General features: G+C 42.8%; 1 protein-coding gene, 1 long non-coding RNA gene and 1 pseudogene across 2 annotated transcripts; 2 read left to right on the top strand and 1 right to left on the bottom strand.

Annotated features, from left to right (window-relative positions):
* The first annotated feature begins 1525 nt into the window (after positions 1–1525).
* Positions 1526–2443, top strand: LOC103717925 (uncharacterized N-acetyltransferase p20-like). Its single transcript, XM_008806506.4, has one exon. The coding sequence runs from the start codon at positions 1643–1645 to the stop codon at positions 2192–2194; it is 552 nt and encodes a 183-aa protein (XP_008804728.1). The 5' UTR covers positions 1526–1642; the 3' UTR covers positions 2195–2443.
* A 3364-nt stretch (positions 2444–5807) lies between these two features.
* LOC120104057 lies at positions 5808–8045 on the top strand. The gene is made up of 2 exons (XR_005506478.1): positions 5808–7523; positions 7735–8045. It is a non-coding gene; the product is annotated as an uncharacterized LOC120104057 (long non-coding RNA).
* Positions 8046–9361: 1316 nt separating this feature from the next.
* On the bottom strand, positions 9362–10970 carry LOC103717929 (annotated as a pseudogene).
* Between the last annotated feature and the right edge of the window lie 2521 nt (positions 10971–13491).

Here is a 13491-nt window from a genome sequence, read left to right as displayed (position 1 = left end):
ATAAAATTTACAGACAAAGCTATTTTGAAGATGATCGATGCTTCCTATGGTTGGTGGTAAAAGTGTGTTATAATTGTAGAGCTGCTGTAAAAAATTTATGGAAATAAGTTCTGTTATAACCAATATAGCAAAAATGATCAACCTCCCATAGCATGGTAACATTACATCTCTTCTTCTTTTTCCTTTAATTCTTTTAAAAAATACATTCTCAATCCCATATCAAAATAATATTTTTTAAATTATTCTCTGTAGAGGTACAAATTGGATGTAACTATTGTTGAAAATGAAACAAGTATTGCAAATATCATAATATTTGGCAAATTAGCTTAACAATTAATCAGTGTACCGGTACTTAACCTTGCCTCTGATGGAAAATCCCACTGATATATCCTTCCTTCTGTTGTTGAGAAGATACTTAATATCAACTAATATTTCAAATTACTTTTGGTTTGCAGAATTTTGGTATTGGTTTAGTTAGTTTTAAGGTGACAAAAATTTTCCAGTAGGATGAATTACAAGCACTACCAAATCTATGGCAGACTTTCGGTCGGAACTTTCTTCCTCTCAAGCTCTAGAAAAAGCTATTATTTCAACTCCGAAGAAAATGCATTCATACCAAACTTTTTAAAGATAAAACTCGTAAGGAAATACATTACCTACGGATAAGTAATTTATCTTTGATATTAATCCTTTTTTTATCATAATAATTGTAATAAAGTATCATTAGTTCAACTTTTTTACTCCTTCAATTATCTTTTTTTTTTCCTTTTTGTCTTAAATTGTAGGACCCACCCTGAGTTTCCTTTAAAAAAAAAGAATGCATGCGTCTTTCCAACCCAATCAACGAAGGAGAAATAATGAATAACAAAACTGTACATTGGTACATATATGTATAGATATATAGATATACATATATAAAGAGAGAGAGGGAGGGATGTGTATACATGTTCTTTATGCTGCTTAGAGGCCAAATATTTTCCTCCCAATTTTTTCTGAAATCTATTTTAAAAACTGCATTATAGGGTGGCTAGTCTACACTAAAACATAGTCATCCCAAATCTAAGCTCATATACTTTTTGGGTTTGGTCGGGACAGGTCGGGTCATAGGATAAAAAATTCAAAATTGCTCTAAAAATCAAATGGGACAGATCGGATCGGATTAGAAAATGAAACTCCAGATCCGACTCAAAAAATGAAACGGTTTCAATTTTAGAATCCGACCTAGCCCCACGGATTCTTTAAATTGAGTCGGCTCGAGTCTAAATAAGTCAGTTTGGATCGGGTTCATGAATCAATCCAGTCCATTTGCAGCTATAGTGGCTTTAGAAAAAGGGGTTGCAACCATACGAGACCGAGCAACTAGTCTTGATCAGGTACAATCAGAAAAGGCTCCGCAAAGCGATACAGGTCCATGGTTACCCCATACTGAGTCCAAGCCCAAACTAGGAGACTAAAGTCAAATCGTGTTGGATACTTGGATGCACATGACACCCCGAAGGATAATGACGAGAGAAACCGTCAAACGAACGGCGAGCTTGCCGAAGTGAGGATCGTATGGAGGCTTCCATAAAGACTTGAGGAAGACTTGTCCCTGGGAAAGAAGAAAAAAACAGGTCCTCCTCAGGTGCAGCAATCACCCACAATGGAACGAGAGGTGAACACGGAGGAAAGCGAGAAGGCGACGCCGCAGATCTCCCTCCGGCCTTTCGTCCTCTCGGACGTGGACGATTTCATGGTGTGGGCTTCCGACGACAAGGTGAGCAAATTCTGCAGCTGGGACACTTACACTAACAAGGATGACCTCCTCAAGTACGTGAAGGAGACGGTGCTGCCCCACCCCTGGTTCCGCTCTATCTGCGTCGGCGGCCGCCCCGTGGGGGCCATCTCCGTCAGCTTGGGCTCCGGCGACGAGCGGTGCCGGGGCGAGCTCGGGTACGTCCTGGGGTCCGAGTACTGGGGGAAGGGGATTGTGACGGCGGCGGTGAGGCTGGTGGTGGGCTCCATATTTAAGGAGGTGGAAGGACTGGAGAGGGTGGGTGCCTTGGTGGACGTGGACAACAAGGCATCCCAGAGGGTGTTGCAGAAGGTTGGCTTTCATAAGGAGGGAGTGCTCCGAAAGTATGTGGTTCTTAAAGGAAGTATCAGGGACATGGTGATGTATAGCTTCATATCCACTGACCCCTTGGTTGGGTAATCCATGGCGGTGATATTCTGTGCGTCGTTATTCCTACAGTTTCCTACTATAATCTTTGATGCACCTTCTACTTTTGTCTAGTTTTGTTTTGGATAAGTCAAGTCGGTTGCTGGCGATTTCAGGGAAAGTTATTTTTAAGAATCTCGATCCTCTGCTGCAAACGGCCGTATAGTTGATTCGGATCTCTGATGCTGTAGCGATGTTACTTTTAAAAATAATTGAAACAAAGAAGAAAAAAATCTCGACCAACCTGTTTTTGTTGCTCGCTTCTATATTCTAGCTGGGGGGCAACCATAGCCCCAAATGACTGCATCCCTCCTGTTCGACAAATTGTCTGAACGAGCTTTTGCAACCCAACCGGCAACAAAATACTCGGTTTGGACGAGCCCCATCTCTACGTCTTGCGGTCCGGACCCTATTGGACGTCGGACTCAGCCGAAGGTAACGGCTGTCGGGTCTGAGGAGAATGGTCTGGCGGCCGGCTCTCTTGGAGGGTTCTAGCTTCTAGGGTCTTGATTCTTTATTCTTTTCTTTTATTTCTTGATTTATCATCTTGATTTATATACATATGAATAAATGAATAAATAAATAAATAATATATTGTAATAAAAATAAAATAATTATAAATAAATAAATAAAGCCGCAGCTGGCCGCGGCTGGGCCTCCTCTTGCGGCCGCCATGGCCCGGCCCCATTTTGGTGCCACCGGCCTCACAATGGAGAAAATAGAAAAAAAAGGCAAAAAAAAGAAGAAAATAAAATAAAATAAAATAAAATAAAGAAAGAATAGAAAAATAAATAAATAAATAAATCCATATATATATATATATATATGAATGAACATATAAATAAATAAATAAGATAATAAATAAATATATTGTAATGAAATAAAATAATAAATAAATAAATAAAGAAGAAAAGAAATTCAAAGAAAATAAAAGAAAAAAAAGAAAAAAAAGAAAAGAAGAAAAGGAAAGAAAAGAAGCAAAGGAAAGAAAAGAAAATAATGAGTGAGTGGCAAATAATCTAATCCATGGTGCTGATATTCTGGGCGTCGTTATTCCTACAGTTTCCCACTATAATCTTTGATGCACCTTCTACTTTTGTCTAGTTTTGTTTTGGATAAGATAAGTCGGTTGCTGGCGATTTCAGGCAAAGTTATTTTTAAGAACCTCGATCCTATGCTGTAAACGGCCGTATGGTTGATTCGGATATCTGATGCTGTAGCGATGTTACTTTTAAAAATAATTGAAAGAAAGAAGAAAAAAATCTCGAAACCTGTTTTTGTTGCTCGCTTTTATATTCTTGCTGGGGGGCAGCCATAGCCGCATCCCTCCTGTTCGACAAATTGTCCGAACGAGCTTTTGCAACCCAACTGGCAACAAAATACTCCGTTTGGACGAGCTCCATCTCTACGTCTGGCGGTCCGGGCCCTACTGGACGTCAGACACAACCAAAGGTAACGGCTGCCGAGTCTGGGGAGAATGGTCTACCGGCCGGCTTTCTTCGAGGCGTCAGCCTTACTATTGCTTATGGTGGGAGAAATAAAAAAAATAAAAAAAAAAATGAAGAAGAGTGCAAGACAGCAAGGGAGAAGACAAGGAGAAGGACTGAGCATAGGAGTGCAATTGGATTGGGTCGGACCGCATTATGAGTGTTCCCAACCCAAATCGGTGTCATGTTCGAATCTTAATACTGGACCTAGACCCAATCCAATAGAAAATTGGATCGAGTTGGGTCGAATCCATTGTTAAAATTTCTGACCCAACAGGTCATTCGGGTCAGACTCGGTCCACATATAACTCAGTCCCAATCCAAAAAATTCGGGGTCGAGTCAGGTCCAAATAAATCTGAAAGAGTATGACTGAACAGAAAGCAGCTTCAATGACTTTTCTTTTAGATATTGAAGGACAAAAAACTACAAACCAGATAAAGTTAACTGGCTAAAAAAACAGCATGCAACACTTATTAAATCAAATTATCTGGGGAACAACCTATGTCTTCATACTTAGGCCTTTTCGAGGCCTAGTTGTTACTTTGTTGCTACAAATGATTATTATTCTTTAATAAGCCTTCAAAACCAAGCAATGAAACTGCATGAATCATTCTATATTTTGAATTGGAGCTGTAAACTGAAGATGCAAAATACTACTTATATACAGGACATGCACATCAGTCATAAGGCATAACTTAGAGAACAACATGAATTTATGCCTTTTCAGGCCCAAATAGTTTATCGGGTTTAGTTTGAGTCAGGTCAGGTCGTAGGGTTGGAAATCCATAATTGTCCAAAATTCAAACGGATCGGGTCAGATCAGGTCGAATCTAAATTTAGTAAACCAAGACTCGACCCGAAAAATGGAACAGATCCAATTAACCTAACCTAGCCCCATGGGTGAGAAAAGAAGAAAAGGAAAGAAAAGAAAATAATGAGTGAGTGGCAAATAATCTAATCTTTATGATATTGATAGGTACAGTGGATTTGCTACCATTGCAATTAGTTAAGTAAGCTTGGAACTCAATTCATATAACCTCGAACACTGTTAACTCACCATTGCAATTAGGTTAGTAAATTTAGTACGCAGGTAATATAGCATGGTACATATTTAAATAAGCTTGGCACGTAGTTAATCAATGTTTGAACACTTAATCTAGCATGGCACAAAGTTAAATCTTCTCCGCACACAGTTAAATAAGCTTGGAACACACTTAATCTAGCCTGGCATGCAATTAATCATCTTGGAACATAAATAAATTTTTTCTGCACACATTTAAGTTAAGAAGGCTCAATGTTGCAAAAAGTTTGACATCAGTTAACTCTTTTTTGAGTAGTTAACTCTTAACTTAACTGCATGCAAAGAAAATTCAACTGTGTGTAAGGAAAACTGAAATAATAGCAAATCCGGAATGATCTAGGCAATTTTCTCTCCCCAATCTATAGAGCTTCTCTGAAGTGATCGGCTACATACGATGCCACCCAATCCGTGGCTTCATTAGCCTCTCTATAAACACACTTAGTCTGGAACGCCATGCCGCCACTAATCATGGCCTGTATGTCTCGAAACAAGAGGTGGCACCTATCTACGCTGCCGGTGCCCGCTGGATCCAACCAATCACTGCAGTCGAATCTTTTTTAAATACGACTACTCGAGCCCGCAACACACATTGAGCACGGCACAGACCGGCTCATACCTTCATATGGCCAGCATATTCATACCTTTATTCCGAGATTTATATCTTACATTGGTAGTTATTCCGAGTTCACCGTAGCGGAGATTGCTAGTTGCCATGCACGCTATGGCGGATTTGAAATCCAATGAGTTGGCACATAACATCACTTTTTTTTTTTTTTGGGTAAAAGCGGTTACTCATTTCATATAGCTCTAACGTGAGTACAACCTGCTAACATCATCACTTTCGCGACACCCAGCACGCGACTCCATAAACAGACGGACGGGATTACATATAACCCCAGAAAAGAGAGACGTTATGTGCGCGAGATTTAACGCATGGCAGGCTGGCATCAACGGATCTCCGGAGGACCCACCGCCTTCGCCTCTCTATAAATATCTTCCTTCTGACAGCGCGAACGGGAGCGTCGGTTGAGACTGGGAGAGCGAGGAAGGGGGAGCGATTGGAGATGAAGGAAGGAAGGAATGAAGGAAGGAAGATGGCCCTAACGGAGCGGTGGACGAGAGGTATAGCCGCCCTTGAGTCAAGATTGCAGTGCTCTACAACTGGTTCGCCGACTAGAACTACCTTTTTCTCGGTCTCTCCTCCTCCCTCTTCCTCCCTCCCTCCATTCTTTCTTTTCCTTCTTTTTCTGTGCGTTTCTTGGTCCTCCTAGGGTTTTGATTCTTGGTCCTCCCAGGGGTTTGAGTCTTGGTACTCCTAGGGTTTTGGTTCTTGTTTCACTTGTTGTATTGACTTCGTACGGTGGAAATTATAGGTTTATTGCTCCGGCTAGGGTTTTCTTGGACTCTTGGAGGGTTCTAGCTTCTCGGGTCTTGATTCTTTATTCTTTTCTTTTGTTTCTTGATTTATCATCTTGATTCGACGGGTTTTTCTATGAAGAAAACAATCGGAAAGGGAAATGATGCAGGATTGGTGGCTTTATCCGAGTAGATGGTGGAGAAAGAGATGATATTGATGCAGTCACGGTCAGCATTATGGGTACCATGAATCAAGCGTCGTTCTTGCTGCTTGTTTTTTTTTCCTTTATTTTCCCTTTATTTTCTTGTATTTTACGGGCTTGATTTAAATTAAGTGAAAATTTGTCAAGAAAAGGCAAGCAAGCTTTTCATTTTTTTTGCTGGGAAAAAGCAAGCTTTCCTTTCTAATTTTCATTCTGCATGTGGGAATATAATGCAACATTGGTAGCCAAATATGAGGAAAATCTTTAGCCAAGTATGGGCCAGAGGGCGATTCGAAGGGATGGTCAAGTATGTCACTGTTGGATTTCATGTGGAGCATTCGCAAGAAAAGAATAAATAAGATTGATTACACTTAGCAAAGTTCAGATACCTTATCATCTTTCTTTGTTTTTTTTTTAAATTTAATTTTGCATGGGACAACGAAAAAGCTGACAGTGACAGTTAAGATAGCCTATAACATTAATCACAGTGTAGGATGAGGGCTCTCTCTTTCCATGTCGAATCTGTGTCCGTTCGGTAGACTTGTGCATGCCCACCCTGATCACCATATGGTGCCAAATGCTGTTTCACCATGATGTTGCATTTTCTAATGGCAACAGTTTGATTTAATTCACCAAGAAGGTGAGAGTCTTTTATAGCTGTGAGCTCAGGCCAGAAAAGACCAGTTCACTGATTTCATTTGAAGGAAATTTGCTTCGGCTAACTATTTTTGTTTCTAAAGCAACTTTTGAGCCTGGTACTGTAGGCACAACAATTTTAATGTGCTGGTATTGGATTGCTTTTGTTTTTTGATTGCTTGTTTGTTTATTAGTGATTTGAGGCTTCAACCTCAGTTGTGACAATTTTGTTGATTAATTATTCTTTTCGAGGTCATTAGGTTTTTCTTCCTGTAGGCATGTGCTTTAGACATTAGAACTGTCTTCTGTTCTCTGATTTTATAGGAGTCACTCAGCACAGTCATGTCTCCTTTGGCATTACCTCATGCTACCCATAGTTGAAGGATTTCTGGTGCATTATTATGGGTGCAAGATGGTCATGGCATGGGGTGTAACTCTTTGCTTTGTGGCAGAGAGTTATTATGCTCCCCCATGAGCTGCAGAGACTTCTTTATGCGTGTTCTTTTGTGCGTGTTGCAGGAGGTGTGGCACTGCCCCATATCCAAAGAACGGTCATAAGGTATCAATCTCAACCTTTATTTTTCTTTTTCCTTGAAATTCTTTTGTTAATCTGCTCTTTAATATCAATACAGATAGTACAAGTCATCATCTGACTGTATGTGCAAGAAACTTTGTAATTCCTTCCTGGATGCCTGTTAGCTCTGTTAGATGAAAGCTTTCTGGTCTGCTTTTAGTAGTCAGTTTATAAAACTGTAAAGCATTTGGTGCAGATATATTTTGTACACCTCAGGCATACTTCCATGGATCATGTTCGCAACTTGAGGATATGTTGCTGGTGCTGTAGTACAAGTGTTACTTCCACTCAAGTCCTGCAGCATTTTTTTGAGTTAATCAAATCATTATCAACAAATAAAAACATGCAATGTAGCCTTACTACTTATACTTTTTTTCTTAGTCTATTTCATCCGAAACTATTATTATGAATTGTATCAGTGGTTTTCATATGGGAACGTAATTTTTAATGCTTTTCCTATTGGAAGGAGAGTTTCTTATTAAAAAATCACAATGCGATTTTAATTTATTTATTGATTTAGCTTATCTATAAACTGTATGTAAAGCGGTATCATTCATTCATCCTATCCAGCCTTTTGTGCTGCTGATGAGCTGGTTCAGTGTTTGGCAATGGGTCTATGAGTTGGTCGATACAGGGCTCAGTGATACCCACTTTGCTGATGGATGGTGATTTCTTCAAGCTACTTTATTGAGAAAGTCATCCATTGGTGCTTCCAATCAGCACCACTCCCACATCAAATCATTCGATTTACCTTAATGGTACCCTTTCTCAGGTTTTCTCGTGGCAAGATCTGAAGTTATTTGTTTCCTTCTCCATCATCCAATTGCTCAAATTGGTTGTGAGATGAGGCAGATGAGGTGGTTTTCTTCTCGGTAGCAGAATGGTGTCATCCTTTTTTGAGCAAATTTTAATTGTATTAAGTCTTGAATTATTATGTAAAAGCTCTAATGCAAAATGGACTTAAAAACATGCCAGATTTTTAGCTTTTAAGTTAAAGAATTATAGATAATAAATTCTAACAATGATACCTTTTAAGAATGCTTACTTCCTAGAGTTGCATGCTTTCCCTTCTGGTTTTTTCCATGGGTTACGGCCAGCTACCGCATAGAACAGACTGTGCAGACATCTTTCCCCTAGAACGGACATGCTCTATCCGCATAGAACGGAGCATTGAAGAAACTATGCAGGCCCGTCCGCATAGGAGAAACTATGCGGATACATTCCGCATAGAAGAAATTGTGCGAACAGGTTCATCATAGAGCAATTATGCGGACTGTTCCGCATAGTGGAATTTATGCGGACAGTTTCCGTATAGATTTCTCTATGCGGACGTGCTGAAGAAACTATGAGATGTTTCGCATAGTGGAAATTATGCGGACCGCATCAGCATAGTGGAACTTCTGCGGACAGTTTCCGCATAGAAGCAACCACACGGACTGGTCCCGCATTGATGCAATTATGCGGACAGGATCCGCATAATGGCAATTAATGCGGGACAGATTCCGCATGGAATATGCTATTCGGACACGTTGCGCATAGATACAATTATGCGGACAGATTCCGCATTGAACAAATCTTACGATACGTTCCGCATGGAATAAACTATGCGGTGACGTTCCGCATGGAATAAACTACGCGGTGAGGTTCCGCATAGACAAAACTACGCGGCCACATTCCGCATAGTACCTATTATGCGGACCGTTCCTCATAGTATCAATTATGCGGACCGGTTCCGCATGTTAGAAATTATGCGGACGGATTCCGCATAGGGGGACTACGCGGACGTGTTCCGCATAGAATGAACTACGCGGACGGATTCCGCATAGAATGAACTACGCGGTCGGATTCCGTATAGAATGAACTACGCGGTCGGATTCCACAAACTATGCGGACCAGAACAAAACATAGAAGAAACTATGCGGACCAAGTCGGTATGGAACAAATAACAGAACAAACTATGCGGACATCCTGGCCGTTAACCCACTCGGCGGCGTCCGTAGCGAGGAAGCCCACGACCCGTGCGATGTCTTTGGTCTCCCCCAGCCGCCCCAGCGGGCACTCCTCCACCACCTTCCTCACCGCCTCCTCGCTCTTCCCGGCGAAGAAGAGCTCCGTCGCCACCGGCCCTGGCGCCACACAATTGGCCGTGATCCCCGTTCCCTTCAGCTCCATCTTCTCCGTCAACGCCTCCACCGCCGCCTTCGACGCCGTGTACGCCGCGCACCCCGGCCTCAGCGCCCCCACCAGCGACGATGACACCGTGATGATCCGCCCGCCGGCACCCCGCTGGAGTCGATTGGCTGCCTCGCGGCAGCAGAGGAAGGCGCCGCGGGCGTTGACGGAGAAGATGGCGTCCCAGTCCTCGACGGTGGTGTCGGCGAGGGAGGGATACTTGGAGTCGAACACGCCGGCGCACGCGATGAGGGTGTGGGGCGCGGTGCCGAAGAAGGAGTCGGCCCGGTCGAAGAGGGACTTGACGTTGGCAGGGTCGGAGACGTCGGCGCGGACGGCAACGGTTCGAGGAGCGGAGGAGGAGGAAGAATTAAGCTCCGTGCGTGGGAGGAGGAGGAGGAGGAGGAGGAGGAGGAGGCGTAGTTGAGGACTAGGCGGGCGCCGAGGGAGGCGCCTGTGACGATGGCCACGCGTCCGTCGAGGGGGAGGACGGACGGTTCTGGGCGGCGGCCATTGGGAAGTTCGGTGCTTCCAAACGACGCAAGCGTGCAGAACCAATAAGAACTCAAAAAATCTGCAGTCTGTCTTGGGAAGCTCTTCGCATAATTTGTTTGTCATCATGAAGCTTTTTTCACTTTTTATGTTGTAAGGCAGTCGGCAGCATAACCTTCGTTAGCATTTAGCAAACTCAAATTAAATTGATTTGAAGAGTCTAACAATTGGTATTAGGAGTCTAACAAGGTGCTAAGCAGCAGAGGATCAGTAAATTCACTCTTCCGATTCATGACAAAATGTGTGCAATTGACTCACGAAGATGAAGCTCCCTCTCATCATAGGCCCCCATCTCCTTAAATTCTCTCCACAGGTCAAACGTAGGCATTCAGGATTTTGACTCCATATCCATTTAAAAAATCAGAGAATTTACAAATCAAAACCCGTTTCACACGATAAGACAAATGCTCCAGCTCTTCTCACAATTTTTCTTGTACCATTGCTATCAACCTTCAACAAGTACATAGTCAGAGAAACTTTTAATAGGATGCCATTCGTGTTCGACTGCAGAATATATACCACAAGATAAACAAGCCTCCTCAAAATCAAAGGGCAGAAAAACGGGAAGGCAATGGCAAGCATAACCTATCATCCACCATCAACTTCTGTCCGAAACTCCGTTTCAACTGAGATGGACAAGGTAACTTTTGGTGCTCCTTTATCACCATGAGACTGGAACTGCAGAAGAACTATTACTAGGGTGGCCATCTCCACGAAAAACACATATACCATGCTTCGTGGCTGCTGCTAGCAACATCCCCCTGCATGGTCAGCATGATGCATAACAGATGACTGTTATGCATCATTCCACTGGGCATGCATAACATAAGACCGACCATGTTCGATCAGTCTTCCATTTCTGGAGGCCATATTCGGTTAGTCTTCAGTTTTCGAGAACAGTTGGATTGAAGAGGAAAAAGTGGTCTGTGAAAACTCAACCTCCATCCATTAGAGACGGAGCGTTTTAGGAGTCTTTGCTCCTCCATTAGAGGTAGAGACCAAGGACAATCAGAGTTATAAAGGATTTCTTTTCATAGGATGGAGGGAGGGAGGGAGGGAGAGAGAGAGAGAGAGAGAGAAAGAGAGAGAGTAGTAAGGATGACAAGGAGAAAGTGGCGAGGGAGGGAGCGGATGGGACGGCTTTTTATATGAGCCCTAAAAGATCAAGAAGGGATAGCTGAGAAGGTGAGGATTAGAAGGCAGAAGAACGTCATGCAGGAAGAAGAAAAAGCTCATGAGGCCCGAGGAAGAGAGTGGCGGGCGAAGAAGGAAGACGAACAGGTCTCTTTTATAGTGGAGGGGAACTTTAATCTATGGGCGTTGCAGTGGTTTCCAATCGGTGTTGATGGTTTGAAACATGCAGCGTTTCCTGTGGTCGCTTGAATGCTCGAGAATTATAATTCCGAAAAAACGTACATTACAAAATTTAATTGAAGTGGCTAACACACAACGAATTTTGTCGTTGTCAGCTGAACCGAATTTTTTTCTCATCATTTGTAATAACAAACAAAAATGGAGCTACTGGGTCGGCTCCAAATGGCCCGGCTCAGCCTGATCTGGTGCGCCCAGCCCAACTTGTGGGCGGGCTCAATCAAAGAGGCTAGGCTCAATTAGCTTGTTGCACGCGATGGAGAAGAAGACTCCGATTAGGAGTCTTTTTCCTCCCATGACTCCGACGAGCTCCGGGGGTCCTAGAACAACCTAAAGACCGGCCAAAAACCTTATAGACTTTTTTTTTAAGGCTCCTTCCTCCTAGCTCCATCGACGAAGACCCAAGAATGGGTGCCGATTTCAAGTCTTCCTCTTAGAGTATCCTCCTTGATTCCTCATCGAAAACCTCGTCGGATCTTCGCCGGACCGAAGTGAGAGCTCTTTGCCTCCTCCTCCTTTTTTTTCTAGTTTTAGAGTTGTTGCCATGTTGAATTAAGCCGACAAGTCACCGAGATCCATTCGAAATAAGGGTACACTATTTTGGCGATTCTTTCTTCCAAGTTTTGCCTCCACCGGCCGCCAGATTTGGCCAAGTTTTGCCACCATCTAAGACCCCTAAGAGCATATGACTATCGGTTTGGGAGTTATCCATGGTTCATGCCGAGTTTGAAGAGTTCTTTGATGATCTTCTTTCTCTTTTCTTTCCTTCTTCGTGTCGGTCGACCACCGTCGCCGATGGTGCCGCAGCTGAAGGCCGCTATCGCCGGAGCTCGACCACCTTGGGCTGTCACACCCCCTCCTATTCCGAGAAGAAGAGGGTGAGATCGGGCTCTCCCCCTATTTTGAGAAGAAAAAAGAGTTTTCTCTCTCTCTCTTCTTTCACTCTCCTCTCTCCTAGTTTTCTCTCTCTTATTTCTCTCTCTTTGCATGATTCAATTGACCTAGCAAGAGGTCCCAGATGTTTTCATTATCGACCCGGATCGACCTCAGTAGAGGTCCTGGACTAGTGTCGCTATGATTACCGGGATGCATATCGGGAACCATCACGGCCTTAGCATGCTTATCGGGAACCATCTTGGGTGATCATGATCAGAAGCAGGCAACTGCAGCAGCAGATGACGCCATCTCATGAGTCCCATCCAGTGCTTTAGTTAGAGTTCTGCAGTGCATTGGAGATCTGGTATCATAGCACATTGGCTTAAAACATCAATACTCGATCTCTACGATCGATACTGATCCGGGGATAGGCTTATATTGGCCTATGGTGAAGTTTGCAAATTTGGGACTTTGGAATCACACACTGAACTAAAGACATTGATGCATTTAATCAATAACTCCATTGCCAGAAATTTAAACTAAAGTCAGTCGCACTATAAGATATTCAGGCCTTCTCATGAGAGAAGCACAAAGGTGAATGCTAAAATCTGGCACAGGAAGCAGATCTGTTTGCAATTAAATAAGGTAGAGGCTTACATGCATGAAGCTGGTCACAAATTCTTCCTCTAGCAACTGGCACAGTCAGGATCCTAATTCTGTAAATCAGAAACCAGTTTTGAAATTAACAATAAAACAGAGTGAGGAGACAAGGAAAGAAAACTTTGCAGCATTCATGAAGTCACTCAAAACTATGCTGGGAACCAAAGAGTAGCATCAATTTCTGAACATGAGACAATTAAAATGTGAAGCCCTAAAAGCCAGGGTCCATAGCAGAGAGAATCCAACATTGAAGATGAGAAATCTGTCAAAAATGGTCTGACAAGAAACCAAATAATTTGATCAGACAAGGAAATTATTGGGG

The sequence above is a fragment of the Phoenix dactylifera genome, chromosome 16 (assembly GCF_009389715.1).
Source record: "Phoenix dactylifera cultivar Barhee BC4 chromosome 16, palm_55x_up_171113_PBpolish2nd_filt_p, whole genome shotgun sequence".
NCBI classification, from domain to species: Eukaryota; Viridiplantae; Streptophyta; class Magnoliopsida; order Arecales; family Arecaceae; genus Phoenix; species Phoenix dactylifera.
This window is presented reverse-complemented; position numbering and strand designations above follow the sequence as displayed.